Here is a 17,629-nt window from a genome sequence, read left to right as displayed (position 1 = left end):
AGCCACCACCAACCACCGGCGCCGCGCAGCGCCCCCCGTGGCCGGGAGCGGAGCCGCAACCCGGGCCCCGCACAGCGCCCCCCGCGCTCCGGAGCGGGACGGCAGCTCCGGGCCCCTCGCAGCGCTCCGCCCCAACCTCCCTGGGGCCTGCAGTGCCCCCTGCGGCAGGGAGGGGAATTGCAGTTTCGGCCGGGGGGGGGAAGTGGGCGGGTCCTTCAGTCCCCCGTGGCACCATCCTGGTGCCATATTTCCTTCAGGGGCCCCTTTATCTGAGAAGGCTTTGGCTTACCCTCCTCGGACACCAAAGACTTTTACTGGGCTGGGGGCCTGAGGGGCAAATTACCTAGAGAGTTGATATTTTGAGCTAAAAAGTTAGTGCCCCAATACCCCATTGATTTCCGAACCTGAAAATAGGCATTACCCCTCCTGTCATTATCTTTTAGGAAACTTTCTTCCCATTGGTCCATGGGACACAATTATCTTTCTTCTCACTGGTCCATAACATGGTACCATCCCATTCTATATTACCAATACTTCATAGGTTCCTTTCCAATTGACCAATGTGTTACACACCCATTGTATGTAATAATGCCACCCTTTACATTGGCTGAAGGCCAGCATGCTTCCAACATCTCAGTATTTTGACATAACCCCATGGAGCTTCTTCCCCTTCCAAATCAGCCAACGTTATTAAGTCCAGGTGTTTCTCAATTCAACTTTCAGGGGAATTGGAAAGAGACCAGAAGTATATACATCTTACCATGGAAGTAGTGGGGCTGGGGACAAAGAAAACCTCACCACTCCTATCTGAATTCACAGGCATGGAAGATTGATACTCCCGTTAGAAAAGGGGCTGTAGAGAAGGGGAGATACAGAGATCTTTTTGCCTAGATTTTTATTCACACGGGGCAATGAGAAACCTAAGTCATTAATGTTGGTCATTTAGAGACTAGCACAAGTTCCATGGCCTTATGGATGCAGAGTATATGTGGAAACAGATATAAACCAGAAAAAGGTCCAGTATTAATGCATGATTATTGCCGTAAAAGTGCCCATTTTTTTCAGTGATCTGACCTACAGACAGTTAAGAGCAGTAGAGTTCTTTCAAGACTTATGTGCCTACCCAGAAATTTGTCCATAGCCTTCTTTACCCTTGACCTGTCTTCTAGCAAAAGTTGGGGGCAATAGGGAGGTACCAATTATTGACTTCAGTCAAAGTACAACATCCAGGGAAGTCACTCTAGAACTAACCCTGTGGAGCACCACGGAAACATTTCCTTGGACTTTTTTTTCTCTCTATTCATTATAACTTCCATTTCCCATAGCCAACCTGAGGACTGACTCAATGTTTTTCTGCGCCAAGAGACACCTCTTAAAGCACACGGCCCAAAAATTGTAGTTGGTAGGAGGGAAACAGGGGTGAATCCATACATGATCTAGCTGCCTTGCAGCTTTTCCATTAAAATTCACTGCTGGGATTTTCTCCCATATGGAGCTCTGATTACTGTCCCACTGTCCAAAGCTGGCTTCTCACAGCACTGACACAGAAATGTGCCTAAGCCCAGGGATGGGAAGGCAAAGGTAAAAAAATTAATTCAACAAATATGGCAGATACTTTTCATATGCCAGTAACTTTCAAAGTGTTGGGACACAACACTGAATAAAACAAAACCTTTGCCCTCATGAAGTTTATATTCTTTCCTATACTTCAGGAATGGAAAATAAAATCACACTTGCCTTCACAGAAAATAAACAGTAGAAAAACCCAACCAAAAAACTGAACAGAAAGGAAAAAATGGAGAGGGAAGTAATTTTAGATGTTCAGGCTTTACTCCTGCTCAAACAGTAGGCGAAACAAAACAGCAGTCCTGAAGAAAGAACGAACCTATAATTCTGAGATTCTTTAACCACATGCTGTTGCCCTACCCCCTCAAAGCCCTTCTTCCTTTGTTTCCAGGGCAGGTGACAACTCCCACTCTTTTTAGAGTGCTTTTTTCATCCCCTCAAAGTTCCTGCTCCAGGTAATCAAGCCAATCCTGTCCTCTTGCACACTTCATTGGTATTCATTGATGAGTGCCACCAATTTGAAGCAGGAAACTGGGTTGGAGGCTAAGCAACTTGACTCTTCTTGCTGCCTGGCAAGTCAGCACCACAACTGGTAAAGAAAGGCTATGCCTTAGGGACAAGAGGCTCCTGCCTGGCTCTCTAAGCAACTATATTTCACCCACACACATTGGAAGAATGCTAACGTAGGGAGAAGAAAGGGTGGAATAGAAATGTCTAAAGAGAGAGAGAGAGCCATACAGCTTCTTTCAGCAAATGAACATTCCACATTGAAGCACTAGGGAAAATACCACCTTCTAGAGCAAAAGAGAAGCTCTGCTGCTAGGATAATTTTCCAAAATCAGTATTTTCAGGATGGAGAAATTGCCTAGGTCTTTGGAATCTGAATTCTGATGACTTTATCTCCATCTCTCCAGGACAGAACATGTGAAAACTCTGAAAAGACATTCCTGGTCAAGGCTCCTATCGTGCCTTCTCCCCACTTCCCAAAGCCTACAAACCAATCTAGACAAGTTTCTAACTGCACCATCAAGCATTTCTCAGGGAGCAAGAATGTATTAATACTTGACTTCACCCTGCTGGAAGTGAGTGACAGGAGGGAAGAGGAGATGGGTATAAGTACCAGGGAAACAAGAGATCAAATCAGACTGCCAGAAAGAACCAAGGCCTTAACAGAAGCTGGGCATAGGATGTAACTACTGTGGCCGCAAAGGGCCCAGCGACCAAATACTGCCCTCGAGGGGCAAAGGCCCAGCCATGTCATAGAAGAAGGGGCTGGAACAGTTAGGCGGCCTTCTCCCCACTTCCTCCTTGCCTTTCTTTGTGAAGAGAGGAAGAAGACACTGTAGTACACAAGGTTGCTTGGGAAAATGGATTATTCTAATAAAACTTTATTTTTTCAAACACAGCCACAGAGGCAGAACCTCATGTTTAACGTACACAGACTTATGGATTTTTTTAAAATATAAAACAAAGTTTACGAAAAAATTTTTTTCCACTTTTTGTATTTGTAATCCCATTAGCACAGGGACTTTGGCAGCAGGTGGGAGTGAAGGGCAGCTGGAGCTGCCACTGGGCAGTCACCGGGCACAGGAGGAGAGCACCAGCCTGGGAGTGGCTTCACTCACACACGCAGGAATACTCACCTACTGGTCAGCCACACCACACACACAACACAGATGCAGATGTCTACCCAGGGTCAACCACAGCCCAGCAAAGGTGTGCTCCACTCTGGGTAAGCCCAATATGTGAAAATCCAAAGAGTCAAAATAGCTAAAGTAGAGGGAGGTTGCTTGCTTTACAAAAGAAGCAATCACAGGCTGCTTTTAAATGGTCAGCAGTCCAAATGCATTGGAAAACAGCATTTGGTTTACACAGAACTGTTGGAACAGATCTACTGTGTAAAGCAGAATAAACCACTTCTCGAAAAGGCTTGTCCCAGGGCCACAGGTACTTAGATTGGGAAGCAAGGTGATAGCTCCAGCTAGTTTAACTTTCCAGATCTTAAAATAATGGAATTCAAATATGGCATCTACAGACCTTCTCCCCTAAGGATGGTGCCCTAGAGCTTTGGGGAACTCAGGGTGGAGGCAGAACTATTGCCCTCACTTCTTCAGCTTTGGGCCTGCAGAGACCCCACTTGCATTACCAGTGGCCTATTGTAAGCTGGCACAGCCCATCTGTAGCAGAGAGCCCAGGGATGAGGATGCCCCAGGAGGAAAAGAAGCTGGCACCAGGGAAATTATGGCCTAAAGAGGAAGAGCCAGGGGAGGGATGAAACCAAGGATGGGCAACTCCTGGGCTCATGGTTTCCTTGGATTCTCCAGAAAGCCTCTCTCTCAAGCCCCTACAGACCTAGTAGCTCACTGGTAACATGTGGTAACTAGCAGGAGAAGTGAAGGAGCCCTGGAAGGGTAGAACCTCTGAGGGCTGGAGGCTGAAAAAGAAACAGCCACCTCCTCTGGAGTGGAGGCGAGGAGGTTAGGGCCTCATTGATGCTCCTATCCAACATGTGGCAGACCCAGAAAATGACAGGTTCAATTCCATGAGGAAGAAAACACACAGACTTTGGTCTTCTTCCCTAACATGAGCAACTGGTTCCTTCAAAACCTGGGAAAAATGCCCTTCTTCCAATAAACAGGAAGGGCAGGTCCAATTTGGTCCTGCAGGGTCTAAGCAAAGCTGGACAAAGCCTCACAAGCTATTGTAGCAGCAGCTTCAGTAGGCATCTCCACTGGAGCCAGCCCTACAGGGCTTCTGCAGTCCTTAAACCCACCACCGTGGCCACTGAGACCCATTGCCCAGGCTCAAGTTGTGGGTGTGAAACAAAAAAAGAAATTCAATCCAACAACAAACTCCCAGCTGCTTCTCACAGTCTTTGCTTTACACATCCTCAGCCAATCCCTCGGTGAGCCTCAACCTCCCTGAGGTCTCTAAGGGCCAATTAGAGACAAATATACATTTCCTAGCAGGAGTGGAAGACAAGCAAACTAGTATATGCTGACATCCCCTTCCTCTTTCTCAAGCAGGTCAGAAAAGAGGCTGGGCCTGGATCTTATAACAACAGGTTTCTCTAAAGTTAGTGCTGGGGTGCTTGCTGGGGACTGAACACTACTTCTGCTGCAGGTCAGCCTCAATATAGGGCCTTCCTTCCTTGTTCTTGACCCTCGAAGGGCAGAGAGTAAGGGGGAAAAGGTCCCATCAGTAGGGAGGGAAAGAAAGAGATGGAGCCCTTCAGCCCTGCCTCAGTTGCCCACATATGCCTGCATCTACTTAGAGAGTGAGAGAGGCAGGTTGTATACAGCCTAAGCAATCTGATGAGAAAAAAGGCCAGCTCAGAATCAGTGTGAAGAGCCCTCTCCAGCCAATACTAGATCTATCTAGGGGAGCTGTGGGCCTGAGGGAAAGACCATTAGCTGAGGTCATAGCACTTAAAAGACCCTGCTGTACCCCAAAACAGAAACCTCTGCAGAGCCATTGGTGCTAATGGATTACGAGCCTGGTTCCAGAGCTCCTTAGAACCTTGACTCCTTGAACAAGCCTGCTGTCCCGTAAAAACCCAAGATCCATGGTCCTCTGCTGTTAAGGAGCAACTGCCTTCCTTCCCTAAGGCTACCCAAACACACCTTTCCTTGAGCACTCTCATGCACGCACACACTCTCACACAATTTCTCGGAGGAGACTGAATGAACCCCCCCACCCTGGCCAAACTCTAAGACACAAGTGCCCTTTGAAGCAAAGGGGCTAGTGAAATTCCCCGAGCTGGGGTCAGGAGACCCCTTCCTTCCCTGCCCATTGCTTTCTCGGTGGCAGGGATACTCACACTCAGGGCCGCCATGGTAAGGGCCTGCTCTGGGGCTGTCCCTCCCGCCACCAGCTCCGTTTATCTTGTCCCGGCCAGTCTCTCGGCATGGTCGAGCTTCCTGGAGTGAGAAGATTTCCGGCTGCCCTGAGTCGGAGCCCTCCACTCACCCCCATTCCCAGGCTGGGCCCCCAGCCTTGGGACCTCGACACTTGTTAGTAGCCATAAGAGAGTCAGTCTGTGTGGCCCCAGGAAGTAGCCTCTCAGTTTTAGTTCTCCTCAATCAGATTCAAGTCCAGGTCCCCAAAGTCCTGCTGGCACAATGTCCGCTTGCTCAGCGCCTGCCGGCCCCACCGCACGGACCCCTCCTCCTCCTCTTCGCTTTCACTCAGCACTTGGGAGGAATCCCCAATGGGGCTGCAGGAAGCAGAGAGGTGTGAGGGGCTACAGGCCATGAACCATGGTGGAGAGATACTGCTGCCTTCCCGGGCTGTTTCTTGGAGACAGAGACCTCCTGAGTATGGTTTCTGTCAAACAAACAAACAAAATTAAGGCAAAGAAAGATGCTAATTTCCCAGAGAACCCTGGCCCAAGTTGGATTTCAAAGTACCCCTTTTAGTTATCCTTGAAGGCAGGAGTCCTATCTGTTAGGGTGAGATCGTGAACTCCCTGATAAAATTTTGAAAATTTAGTGTATGTGCATATTTCTTTGAGGAAAGTGCCCATAGTTTCTATCAGATTCAAGATTAGAAGCATGTTTATAAACTTCATGTGGACAGGAATACTGTCTGCTTGTCTCACTCCTGTATTGCCAGTGCCTAGTCAGAGCCTGGTACATAGTAGGTATCCAACAATGTTTGCTGACTGGTTGAATGAATGACTCTATGAATAAGTGAATAAGTCCTCAGAAAGTTTTATGACCCAGTGGTCTGGAAGGAAGAATATGAAAAAAGTGGGCAACTGCCTACAACTGCACTCACACTGGGAAGTCAAAAAACATTTGCTGAGCAGATGAATGATGCAGCAGCCTGTTTTGCTTAAGCCCTTACAGACCCACATGAAGCAGTAAAGGGCAAGTGACAAAACCAGCCTTGCATGAGGAGGGGTGGGGCACTGATGATGGGGCTTTTGTGGCTCATGCATTCTCAGAGAGGAGGGAAAGTGCCTCTAGCAGGACAATCTGGGATCTCTGTTGGAAGGTTTAACATGGTCTCACCCCAAGTTTCTCTGGAACCCCCAGGACTGAGAAATTTCACAGGACATGGGACTTTCAATGGTAAAACCAGAATAATCCTGGGCAAATCGGGATGGTAGATCACTCGTAGCAGAAGCTCAGACAGAAAGGAGCTCCAAGGGAGGCCCTGCCAGGACGGCCTGGAGCTAGAGGACAACTCACAGGTGAAAATGGAACAGTCCCCCTACTCCCATCCAAACTTCCCTAGTCCTACTGGTCCCACCTGATTCATCTTGTCAAAGTCCAAGGAAGGCCGCAGCCGCCGAGGGTCCTCCTCGTGGCGCCGCTTGACCCCAGCTTTGCGGGCATCAAGATCACAAGGCTGTGAGCGGCTTCGGGGAAGATTGCGCAGGCCTCGAGGTCGCCAGGGCAGCTCTGGGGAGGATGCGGGGGAGCTCCGGGCAGAGGGCAAGAAGCGGCTTGCCTGTGGGCCCAGGCTGGGTGACAGGGAGAAGCGACGCTGGGGTGGGCAAGGTGACAAGGACTCAGCATCACTCTCCCAGGAGCCACTTTGGGGGGAGGTGGCAGAGGGACGAGAAGAATCTTGGGCCAGGGCCAGGCTGAAGAAAGGGGGGCTGTAGGGTCTGTGGGGTGGGGCACATTGAGAAGAGGCACTGGGAGCTTGGAGGAACCTGAGGCTGGAGACCCGCTTCGGGGGGCTCTGGTGAGGCACCTGCGGCCCACCCCCTCCACCACTGCCCCGGTGCTTGATGGGAGTCCACAGCTTGGAGGGGGCAGGCCGCCACACCGGCTGCCAGCGAGACAGGTCCACGGGCACTGAGAGTGAGCGGCAGTGCCTCTTAGATGGAGGGGCAGGGGGCACAGGAAGCTTTTCTGGGTCTGGGGGCTCAGGGCTTAGGACTTGGGAGAGGGGCTGCTCCTGTGGGGAATTTCCTGGGCTGGGTGGTCTGAGGTGCAGGCTCAAGCCTGAGGGGTGGTAGCTGAGATTGAGGCTGTCCTGGAACTCAGCACAGGAACAGTGGGGCAGGCCCCTCCAGGAAGCACCTTCTGGAAGGCATTCATAATAAAAATAATATTAATGATAGCTAATATATTTTTAAGAGCTTACTATGTGCCATACAATGTGATGAGCACTTTATGTGAGGTTTCCTGAAAACTTCATGAGTTAGGTACTATTACTACCCCCATTTCACAGATGAGAGAAGTCCAGTAACTTGCCAAAAGTCATGTAGGAATCAAATGACCAAAGCAGGGTTCAAAACCAGATTTGTCTGATGCTAAAGCTGCCTTTTAACCAGCATACTATATTGCCTCCAGCACGAGGAACCACCTGAAACTTAAAATATAGTCTCATATACTGCCTGCTGCTCCCCTTCAAAGGTGGAACGAGTCAAAAGAAGCAAACGTGTGTGTGCCATGCTCATCCCTCACTCTACTCCACCGAGCTCTACTTTGCTCCCGCACCCCCCAGCCCGGAGTTGTGAAAAGTAGGCCTATGCTCTCTGTCCTTAGCCTTTCCCTTTCCTATGTGTCAAAGCACCAAGACAGGAGGTAGGTGATCAAGCAGGTAAGATATCATTTGTATTTCTAGGGAGGGCAAGTAGGGTGGGGAAGGCCTTTGACAATGGAACCCATGCTTGGGAAAAACCCTAAGACTGCTTGTGTTCCTTTGGGTCTGGCCACCCACAAGGAACATACTTACAGGGAAAGATCTTCTAGCCATATTATGGTTAGTTTAAAAAAAAACAAAAACTGCCAAATATACAGAATGCAACCTTTTGTGTTAAAAGCGTGGGAATAAAAAATTTACATTTATATTTGCTTCTATCTGTATAAAGAAACTATGGTTGGATAGACAAGAAACTAATAACAGTAGTTACTTTTAGGGAGGTGATGGGAGCTGGGTGCATAGGAGAGAGGAGAGGAAGGGGGACTTTTTTCAGTATAACGTTTTTGCTGTTTAAAAATTTTGGAAATGTGAATGTATTGCCTACACAAAAAATTAGACTATAAAAGTTCCTACAAGACTAGAATAAGAGCAAACTAAACAGGTAACTTCCATGCTGGTGCAGTAAAATGGAGACAAGCGCCAATCTCAGAAGGTGATCCTGGCAAGAAAATTGTGGAGGCAGGCTAGCTAGTCCTGGTTACTGAAAACCAATGAAAGAAATGCGTGGATAGAGGCATGGGCGTACACACAAATATACACATCATGTCTTACCAGACACAAGCTGGAAAGGATTCCCACAGTTGGAGATGTCTACATGATCAGGCAAAGGCTAAGAGACAGAGAATATCCATCATGATTCAGGATCAGGACAGAGTTCCAGGAAGCCCTCTTCAGCTCACCCCTGCAATTCATGGGCTATAGGGATGTTAGGAACTCCTAAGTGTTCTCTTCTTCTTGTCCTCCCAAAGTTAGTAAGTAAAATAATCCACATCTTCCAGTATCTCAAGCCCTTTTCCACCCAAATTTTGGTGTCCCTTTTCTAACAGTGAAAAAAATCCCTGCCCCCTTCCTTTTGGGCTGGGTTTTGAGCCTTTAGTGGGCTCTTCCAGTACAAGTACCATGATTCACACAGCACAGGACAAGGGTGAAGTAGTAACAACAAACAGCCTCCGAAAAAAGGGGGAGGGGGTCGTAGAGAAGCAGGAAGACTGGTCTTTTACCAGACTGATGCTGAAGCGAGTGCATTTCAGCTCATCCAGAGTCTGCTTCTGTAGCTGCTCAGTGATCAGGGTTATCATGATTCTCCCCGGAATTTGACTTGCACACTTTGGAGCAAATGATGGATGTCTTCCCTGTTGTTCTTCCAGACCTCACTCGTGAGCCGTCTTCTGCCACTGCAGCACCATTCTAGCACCATTGGGACTTCCCTCTCCAGTCATGCCTGCTGAGTCTGCCAATTACAGAGGGACCAGCCCCAAGTGATATTAGAGATGTACCTAGTCCAGAGATGGAAAATGCATGGCACACATACCACAGCATCCCTATGTCAGGCCTCTGGCAGACATCATTAATTGATCACAGCTCTTTCCTGCTAAGCCTAAACATAGCCTCAGAAACATTCTCAACCTGGCACTCCGGATAACCAGTAAAATGAAATGGAGTTGGCAAGCAAGTTGAAACCTATTTGCCACTCCTAACCTGGTTCATGCTCTGCTCTGCCTACCCAGAATACTAGCACCACTTAGAAAAGAGCTCAAATGAGAGAGATGCCCAAATTGTTATTTCCATCCTGATTAGTCCAGTATTTTCTTTATCTTCCAGTCATAAGCAAAGAGAGGTACCCTTTTCCTAAACCACAGAAAGAGTAATAGGGAACAGAGCGGTACAGTGGTTGTAGGAATGACTTTCTGCTTCAAACCAATCAGAATAAACAAGGTATTATGTTCTCCTTTAGCCTGAATAGCTGATATTATATTATTGTTCTCCAACAGATACTGTACATATTCTCTTATAAGAGGATAAGGAAATACTACCGGGGTAATTCCATTTACATTTCAACTCTATAGAGTTTAACAACAACAACTCTGACTTCATTTGACTAAGTTTTTAGCCTGATTTGACTCAAAGACCATGAATACAATTAATCAAGACTCTTTCTCATGGTCAATTATAGTAGAAGCAAACTAATTCTATCAGAGAGGACAGGCTTCAAGCCCACAAAACTGCCTGAGGGGCCTCGCTCAAGGGAGGAGAGGAAGTTAACCTAACATTTCCATACTGTTCTGCCTATTCCCAGAAATGACCAGCAGGCAGACAGCACACCAGACAGTGGAAGTAGCACTTGCTAGCAGAGAGAACAAACTATCAAGAAATCAAATCTGGATCCGATTTGGTGTGATGGTCTTGGCAAATCATCAAACTTTTCTTTGCCTCAGTTTACGCTTACGAAAAATGGGCAGAATAATCTTAATATGTCACTGGGGGCTTCCCTGGTGGCGCAGTGGTTAAGAATCTACCTGCAGGGGACACGGGTTCGAGCCCTGGTCCGGGAAGATCCCACATGCCGCGGAGCAACTAAGCCCGTGCACCACAACTACTGAGCCTGCGCTCTAGAGCCCATGAGCCACAACTACTGAAGCCCGCGCACCTAGAGCCAGGGCTCCGCAACAAGAGAAGCCACCGCAATGAGAAGCCTGCGCACCGCAACGAAGAGTAGCCCTCACTCGCCGCAACTAGAGAAAAGCCCGTGCGCAGCAACAAAGACCCAACACAGCCAAAAATAAATAATAAATAAATAAATTTATTTAAAAAAATATATGTCACTGGGACAATATAACACAAATATCAAAATGTAAAAAGTATACCACATGACCTGTACAAATCAGGAGTTCACAAACACTGCCATTTCTCACCCCTCCCATTTGTTGCTCTACAAAGCCTCAGAATGCCACAAGTGATAATATTAGGATGAAGAAGGCAATTGCATTGATCTATTTGGCTGGATATCAACCTCCCTCACCTGCATACCAAGAGAAGCCCAAAAGGCTTGACCTTAAGGGCAGATAACTTTCTACCTTGGCAAAAAAAAAAAAAAAGAAGAAGAGGGAATCCTCTCTACCCAATTCCCACCTCAGAGGGAGGCAGACCACAAGGAAAAGCAAAGAAATACACCTCGGCGTACTTAGAGTTTAGGGAAAAACGCTGTAGAAGTCAATCATCACTATAGTTAAATAACATTTTCATGCATAATCATCATTACCACCTTGAACAAAGTTCCAGCTTCCTGAGTGCTCCCTTCAGCTGCTTCCCCTGTTCTTGTAGGAGAAGCTAAAGCTTATATCACTTCTGCTCTTGGTTTCTTAACTCTGCCCTCAAAGATCAACCAGAGAGGGAACTTAACTGCAGGCTTTTACCCCCAGAGACCCCAGGCCTCAGGCTGACCAGCCATGAGGAGCAGGGAGTGAAGCAAACTCTTTCAAGCTTTTCATGAGGCATCTGGCCAAACTGCAAACTTCCAGCCCTCTCTGGGATCAAGTGAAGAGAGTGATTTTGTGTTTTTCTGCATTTTAATTGTTGGGATGTGGCCACACACGGCGGTAATTGGAACAATGCAGCTACCACCACGCAACTGATACTCTCAGTCTGAGTTTCCTAAAACAGGCCAGGCTGAGAGGGGGAACAGAACGGAAGCCATAAGGAATCAAACCAGGACACAAAAGAAGGCAAACCAGCTCCGCGAAGGGCCTCCTCTTTCTCAAGCAGGCAGAGGAAAAAGCATAAGAAGCCCTCTCTTGCCGCCTTCCTTCCCCTTCCATTTTGTGTATCTGAGGGGCAGAGAGCCCAACGTTCACTAAGCAAGTTAAAACTTCTCAGCTTAACAACTGGCACGGGGGCTCAGCCCTACACAGAGCAGCAGGCCGCTAGGCCCTCCCCCAAACCCCACCAGGCCCAACTCTCAATCCAGGCTTTCTCTCCACCATCAGCACCACCCCCCCGCAAATAAAGGCTGGACCCCCACCCCACTGGGTGGCAGTAACCCCTGACATTACGGTTTCAGGGATGCTGAGGTTGTGCTGAAACCTCGATAACCTAGGATCAAGTCAGGCCAAGGGAGAGGAGAGTGACAAACCCCTGGGGACCTTCCCCCCAGGTCCCAGTCCCACAGCTCTGGGGGAGACTGAAGGAAAACATGAGGGAGGCATGGAGGTTACATGAACAGGTATGTGGGGACCTAACTGCTCTTCCTCCATATGGCACTGAGGGGATAGGGGTGACAAGTGGGGAGCACCCCTCCCCCCACCCCAATGAAGAAGCAAAAGGCTAGCCCTCCCCCCCCACCTCCAATCTTCAACCTCTCCCTTGGTTGCCCTGCCTGTCCCCGCGGGGTGGGGCATGGGGCGCCCGCTGGCCCCTGGGGGGCGGGGGGCGCCGGGGCACGCTTGGGGGGGGGCTGTCGCTCGTCTCTTCTCAATCAGCTTCCATCATCTGGCCGCGGGAAGCGAACTCAGGACGCAGGGTATGGAGAGGGTCTGGGACTTAGCGCTCCGCCACCCCCTCCCCCACCAGGTCCCGTGCTCTCCCCGCGGAGGCGGCCAGCGAGGCCGTGCCTCGAGGGTGGACGGGCTGGGGGAGGGGAAAGAGGGAAGGAGGGAGGGACGGTCTAGGTGCCCGCCCCGAGGCCCCAGCGCCACCTGCCCTCCGCCACCTACCGCGGCTCCTCCAGCTCCCAGGGCCGCGGCCGGAGCAGCTCTGAGCGCTCGGTTCGCCCCACGGTGCCCTTAAAAGGCGCCGGCCCGAACCAACGGGCCGCTGAGGAGAGTGGAGAGATCGCTCCGGTTCGCAGAACGCCCCTGAACCGTCCGCGGAGGCTCGAGACCCGCGTCGCTTCTCTCGCAAAGTCTTTCTTGGAGAGCGCAGTCGGGAAGACGCCCGGCTTTTTGATTTAGCGATGAGGGTGGTTTCCTCCCTAGCGAGTCACCCCCTGCAAAATATTGCAGAAGGTGGACTGGCCCAGTTGGAGGCAAATCTCAAAACCCCCGGGGGAGGCCGTGTCCGTCGAAGGTAAACAAAGCCATCGCCCCTGCCCTCTGTTACTACATCGGCCCCTGTACAGCCCCCAACTCGGTTCCGGCGCGTAACAGAATTAGCCAGGGTTCCTCTCACCTGCTCTCTTATCCTCTAAGGCCGCCACTCTGAAGGAATCCCCCTTCCCCCAGCAGAGGACCCGTCCGCGGCGTGAAGGTTTCTGGGAAGTGTAGTCCAAGCGCCGATTAGGGCCTGCTCTGAGTCCCGGGAGCCCCTCTTCCAGCTGCCGGATGGGCTCGAACGTTATAAACCCAGGATTTACAAAGGTTGCGGGGCCGTTCCCACTTGGTTCTGTAATTAGCCGTCACCCAAAACACCGTAAATTTGACGAGGGCCCAGGGCGGTTCACTCCTTCTCCTCCCTCTACGCCCCCCCACCCCAGCAGGATGAGGTAATGGGATTGTGATTATGACATCATAGGCGGTTCAGTTGCTTGCGTGGGGGAGGGGGGAGTTCGGTGGTTACAGCTGGACCACTTTCCTTAAGACAGAAAGGGAGGGAGGAAACAAGCAGCTGGGGAAAAGATGTTGATGGCGCTATACTTCCTCTTCAGGAAGAGGAAACCACCTTTTATTAAATCTCCACCACTACCACCACCTCCCACCTCAGCCAAAGTTTAAGTCCTTTTTGAAGAGACTGAATGTAGCAGTTAGCAGGTGAAGAGGTTGTGGAACAGCTTGGTGGTTTCTGGCTCTTATGTAAATTTGAGTCTCAGCCAGCAAAGAAGGTTTAGAGAGAGGGTAAAATATGGGAAAAGGAGAGGTTTTAAACAATGCCTTCGTGTTATCTCTCTGTAGGACAGAGTTTTAGATCTTTTTTAATCGATTGTTAAGCAGAAGTAGTGCAAGTAATCTTCACTATTACATTCAGCAACGAGTCCCCTGAAAGACATGTTTTCCCTAAATATTTTGTGTCCCACTCAAGTCTGGGACAGTTAAGTAATTGTGATCAGCTAGAAGGTAGAGCCAGTGGTGGGGATCTTCCTCACAGAGCCAGGGAAGGGAGGAGGCAGGAGCCACCAAACTTGCAAACTGGAAAAGAAGAGTAGAGGGAAAGTGAGGTAGTATCAAGAAAATGGCGGGGGATGGGAGATACACTGCACATTTGTTTGCCCTGCACATTTCCCCTTGGCAAAAGAAGGGACAGGGGCCATGAAGTGTAGGAGACATGGTTTCCAATAATTGCTGCTATGGAGCACTTATGTGCCAGGCACCGTGCTGCATACTTTAAATATGTATTCTCATTTTTGTTTACAATCATCAAATGGGACAAAATCTCCTTATTTGATGGATTAAACAGCAGGAGAGGTTAAGTGACTGCCCGTGTGGTGGACAAAAGCAGTATTAAAAAGCAGTCTGACTCACAACATTGTTAACCAACTATACTCCAATATAAAATAAAAAGTTAAAAAAAAAAGCAGTCTGAGGCTCTAAAGCCCTTGGTCTTCACCACTTGGTGATCCCCCTTTTTATTTAATAACAAAATACCATGCTTACTAAAGTTAAGTGATTGAGAATAAGAAGTTAAGTTAGCATTGGCGCATTTGGAAAACACTGAAAGAAACTGAGACACTTAAAACAACCAAACCCTGCAACTCAGGTTTCATGACTCCTTTCAAAGGAAGATGATACCCATTTCATCACATATAAAACAGCGCCCCCAGTGCAGCCCAACCTGTCCCGCATTACTAACTACAACTAGATTTCCTTATGCCACTTTTGGTTCAAGGCTTTTTACTCACGTCCTGCAATTTTTTCCTTCTGTCCCATTTTCCTTCTTTTGTTCTTGGGCTACTACCTTGAACCCCATCATAACGGTGACCTCCTGGGCCAGATCCCATCTCTGACCCTGCTCCAGTGGGTTTTAGCAGAGGATACTACCTGGGCTCCCTTCTGTTCTCCATCCAGATTCTCTGAGGGTTCCAGGGTCTGGAGCCAGTCATCCAAAGGGGAGGAATCCATTGGCTCTAAGAGACTGTCCATTCCCCACCTAGGAAGGCAGCAGAGTCAGAGGAACGTGCGGCTCATTCAGACTCTCCCTTTCAGCCAGTGAAAGCTAAACCTCTGCAAAGTGGGGAGAGGTAGGGCTTAGGCCACCACTCAGGGAAGGAACAAGGAATAGTAGTGCACACACCCCTCAGCCTGCAGAGGCTGGCTGGGGGGGTCCCAGGAATGTAGGGCTCTTCTCCACTGCCTGATCTGGGCATCCCAGGAGCGACGGCTGTACCTCCTGTTCTTGTTTGGTGTTTGCGGGTGAAGTCCTGGCTGTCGCTGTGCCCTGGCAACAACATACATGTCAGACCGAGGTCAAGGTGAAGGGGCACAGCTCACTGCTTATCATGATGAATTAGGAGACTCATTAGGGATTCTCTGATAATGAAGTTAAGATCAATGCCCACAATCCAAAGAAAATCTTTAAATTAGATTAAACATCAAGCTTCCCAATTCCCTAATATTCTTTCTTCTGGGAAGGGTAAATTAGATATTCCAACTCCCTCAGAAGTCAAGATAGATATAAAAGAAAATATTTGACATCTCTTTAAAATACATTCTACCTTTTCATACATTAATTTGTATGTATGCGTGTAAGCTTACATGTAATTAGGCAAGTATGTTGTAATTAGCCAAGTCAGATGGAGGCATGAGGTGAAAATGGATGGAAGAAAAAAAAATTTCATTAGCAAACATGGATAGAGCTTTAAAAAGTCTTATGGCCCATGTATAACTTGTTCCATTTGAAAAACCACTTGGAAACTTATCTGGGGGGCTAGACTGCAGGATAATTTATTTTAGTAATGCTACAACTTTGTGGGAGCATTCAGATTCTAGTATCTTTCCATCATCTGACAGTGAACAAAAGCCACGTGGTTGACACTCTTGTTGTGACTACCCACAACTGCACTCACTTGGGGACCTGCTGCAGAAAGCACTGGTAACCAGGTGTGCGCTTGCCATAATCTATCTGCTTTTGCCGCCGCTGTAGGACAATTGCATCTGTCTCTACCTCCCACCTGTGAGGAAGTAGACAGTGGTCCCATGAAGTGTGATGATGGTCATCAAAGCGGAAACCAACTCTTCCCACATTCCCTTAATCCCCAGCCTGATTGTCAAACTCACCTGGCATGGCAGGGCTCTGTACTGACTCCCACACTCACCATCTCTATCCTAGAGGATAAAGACTCTTCACGCACCTCCTTTCTGGGGAAGCAGATTCTACAGATGAAAAGGGTATTAGGATAAAACCCAGCTACTCTCAGCCACTACCACTACCAAGATCCTGACACCAGATAAAGGTTGTATTTCTCACTTACTGTCTCTCAAAGATAAAGGCTGCATTTCTAATTCATTTCTCAAAGTGTGGTCTGCAAGCCATCTGCCTGGGTAGCACCTGGGGGCCTTGATAATTCCTGGGCCCTACTCTAGACCTACTGAATTATCACTTTGGGAACATGTATTTTAAAGAGCTTCCAAGGTTATTTTAAACATTTTAATGGAAAATTTCAAATATATAAAGCGAATAGCATAATCCCCTGCAACTCAAAGTATGGTCCCAGTACCAGCTGCATTAGCATCAGCTGGGAGCTTGTTAGACGTTCAGAATCTTGGGTTCTTACCCAGATCTACTGAATCAGAATATGTATTTTAACAAGATCCGCAGGTGATTAGTATGCAGATAAAACTTTGAGAGCACTGATATCATGTACCCCCCTAGCTACCCATCACCCAATACTCACGGCCAATCTTGTTTCACCTATACTCACCACCACTCCCACAGGATTATTTAAAAGCAAATCCCCAACATTAAGAATAAATTCTTAGTATCACCTAGTCAATGTTCAAATTTCCATAAACAAACAAAGTTTGGGATCCTTTGGACTGTGATAAGGATTACGCCAAGAGATGATTCAACTCTCCTACTTTCCTTGAAAAGGAATTTCCTTTACCGCATATAACCTAGCGTCTCAGATGCTGCGCGCTTAAAAGGAACACCGACCCAGGAAAGCTCTTGGAAGGGGCCAGTGCTACTCATCATAAATACACGCACCTGTCTCGCCGCAACATCTGCCACACGGGCGGCAAATGTTCCATCTACAGGGGAAGGCTAGCAAAACTAAGAGGGAAAGGTCCACGTAACGATACGAGAAAGAAGCAAGGGAAAAAAACAAAAACAAAAACCGTTTAAAGCACCCTCCCACCTAAATTAATTTCTCCAGGTATTATCCTAGGGAGTGGTGGACGCTAGCAAGGTGCAGTTTAAATGTCTCGGGGTTGGAGGGGCTGAAGGAAAGGAGAGCTCAGAAAGGGTGTGGTGATAGGCCAGAGGGAGAGCCAATGAGGCGCCAAACTCCCTGTGGGGCGGGGCTTAACGCGGGCCTTGCAGAAACCTGGTGGGCCAATCGGCAGCCCGCTGGGCTGCGGGGCGGAGCAAATCTCGCTCCTTTCGGAACAGTTCACGCCCCCGGGTGATGTACGAGGCAAACGATTGGCCGAGGAGTGGGGGGGCGGGGGATGGTCTAGGCGGGTGCGCGGAGATT

The 17,629-nt window shown here is 48.6% G+C and overlaps 2 protein-coding genes across 2 annotated transcripts; both read right to left on the bottom strand.

Moving 5' to 3' along the window:
* Positions 1 to 2,941: 2,941 nt before the first annotated feature.
* On the bottom strand, positions 2,942 to 12,901 carry FAM53C (family with sequence similarity 53 member C). The gene is made up of 5 exons (XM_068535956.1): positions 12,720 to 12,901; positions 9,231 to 9,460; positions 8,782 to 8,839; positions 6,823 to 7,607; positions 2,942 to 5,892 (listed from the first exon to the last, which is right to left on the bottom strand). The coding sequence occupies exons 2-5, from the start codon at positions 9,306 to 9,308 to the stop codon at positions 5,635 to 5,637; spliced, it is 1,179 nt and encodes a 392-aa protein (XP_068392057.1). The 5' UTR covers positions 9,309 to 9,460; positions 12,720 to 12,901; the 3' UTR covers positions 2,942 to 5,634.
* Positions 12,789 to 17,343, bottom strand: LOC137758926 (uncharacterized). The gene is made up of 8 exons (XM_068534880.1): positions 17,140 to 17,343; positions 16,212 to 16,307; positions 16,001 to 16,105; positions 15,229 to 15,372; positions 14,976 to 15,084; positions 14,015 to 14,126; positions 13,174 to 13,386; positions 12,789 to 12,991 (listed from the first exon to the last, which is right to left on the bottom strand). Exons 1-8 carry the CDS (start codon positions 17,181 to 17,183, stop codon positions 12,789 to 12,791), a joined length of 1,026 nt encoding a protein of 341 aa, XP_068390981.1. The 5' UTR covers positions 17,184 to 17,343.
* Positions 17,344 to 17,629: the final 286 nt, after the last annotated feature.

This window comes from Eschrichtius robustus, chromosome 2, assembly GCF_028021215.1.
Source record: "Eschrichtius robustus isolate mEscRob2 chromosome 2, mEscRob2.pri, whole genome shotgun sequence".
In the NCBI taxonomy this organism is placed as follows: domain Eukaryota; kingdom Metazoa; phylum Chordata; class Mammalia; order Artiodactyla; family Eschrichtiidae; genus Eschrichtius; species Eschrichtius robustus.
This window is presented reverse-complemented; position numbering and strand designations above follow the sequence as displayed.

Coding starts and splice junctions, on each gene's coding strand:
- FAM53C (XM_068535956.1), bottom strand. CDS start 9,308: ATGATAACCCTGATCACTGAGCAGCTACAGAAGCAGACTCTGGATGAG. Junction 8,840..9,230: donor CTCGCTTCAGCATCAGTCTG/GTAAAAGACCAG, acceptor TCTGTCTCTTAG/CCTTTGCCTGATCATGTAGA. Junction 7,608..8,781: donor TCCTTTCCAGCTTGTGTCTG/GTAAGACATGAT, acceptor AATGCCTTCCAG/AAGGTGCTTCCTGGAGGGGC.
- LOC137758926 (XM_068534880.1), bottom strand. CDS start 17,183: ATGGAACATTTGCCGCCCGTGTGGCAGATGTTGCGGCGAGACAG. Junction 15,373..16,000: donor TTTCTGCAGCAGGTCCCCAA/GTGAGTGCAGTT, acceptor TGTTGTTGCCAG/GGCACAGCGACAGCCAGGAC. Junction 14,127..14,975: donor GAGAACAGAAGGGAGCCCAG/GTAGTATCCTCT, acceptor CTTCTTTTCCAG/TTTGCAAGTTTGGTGGCTCC.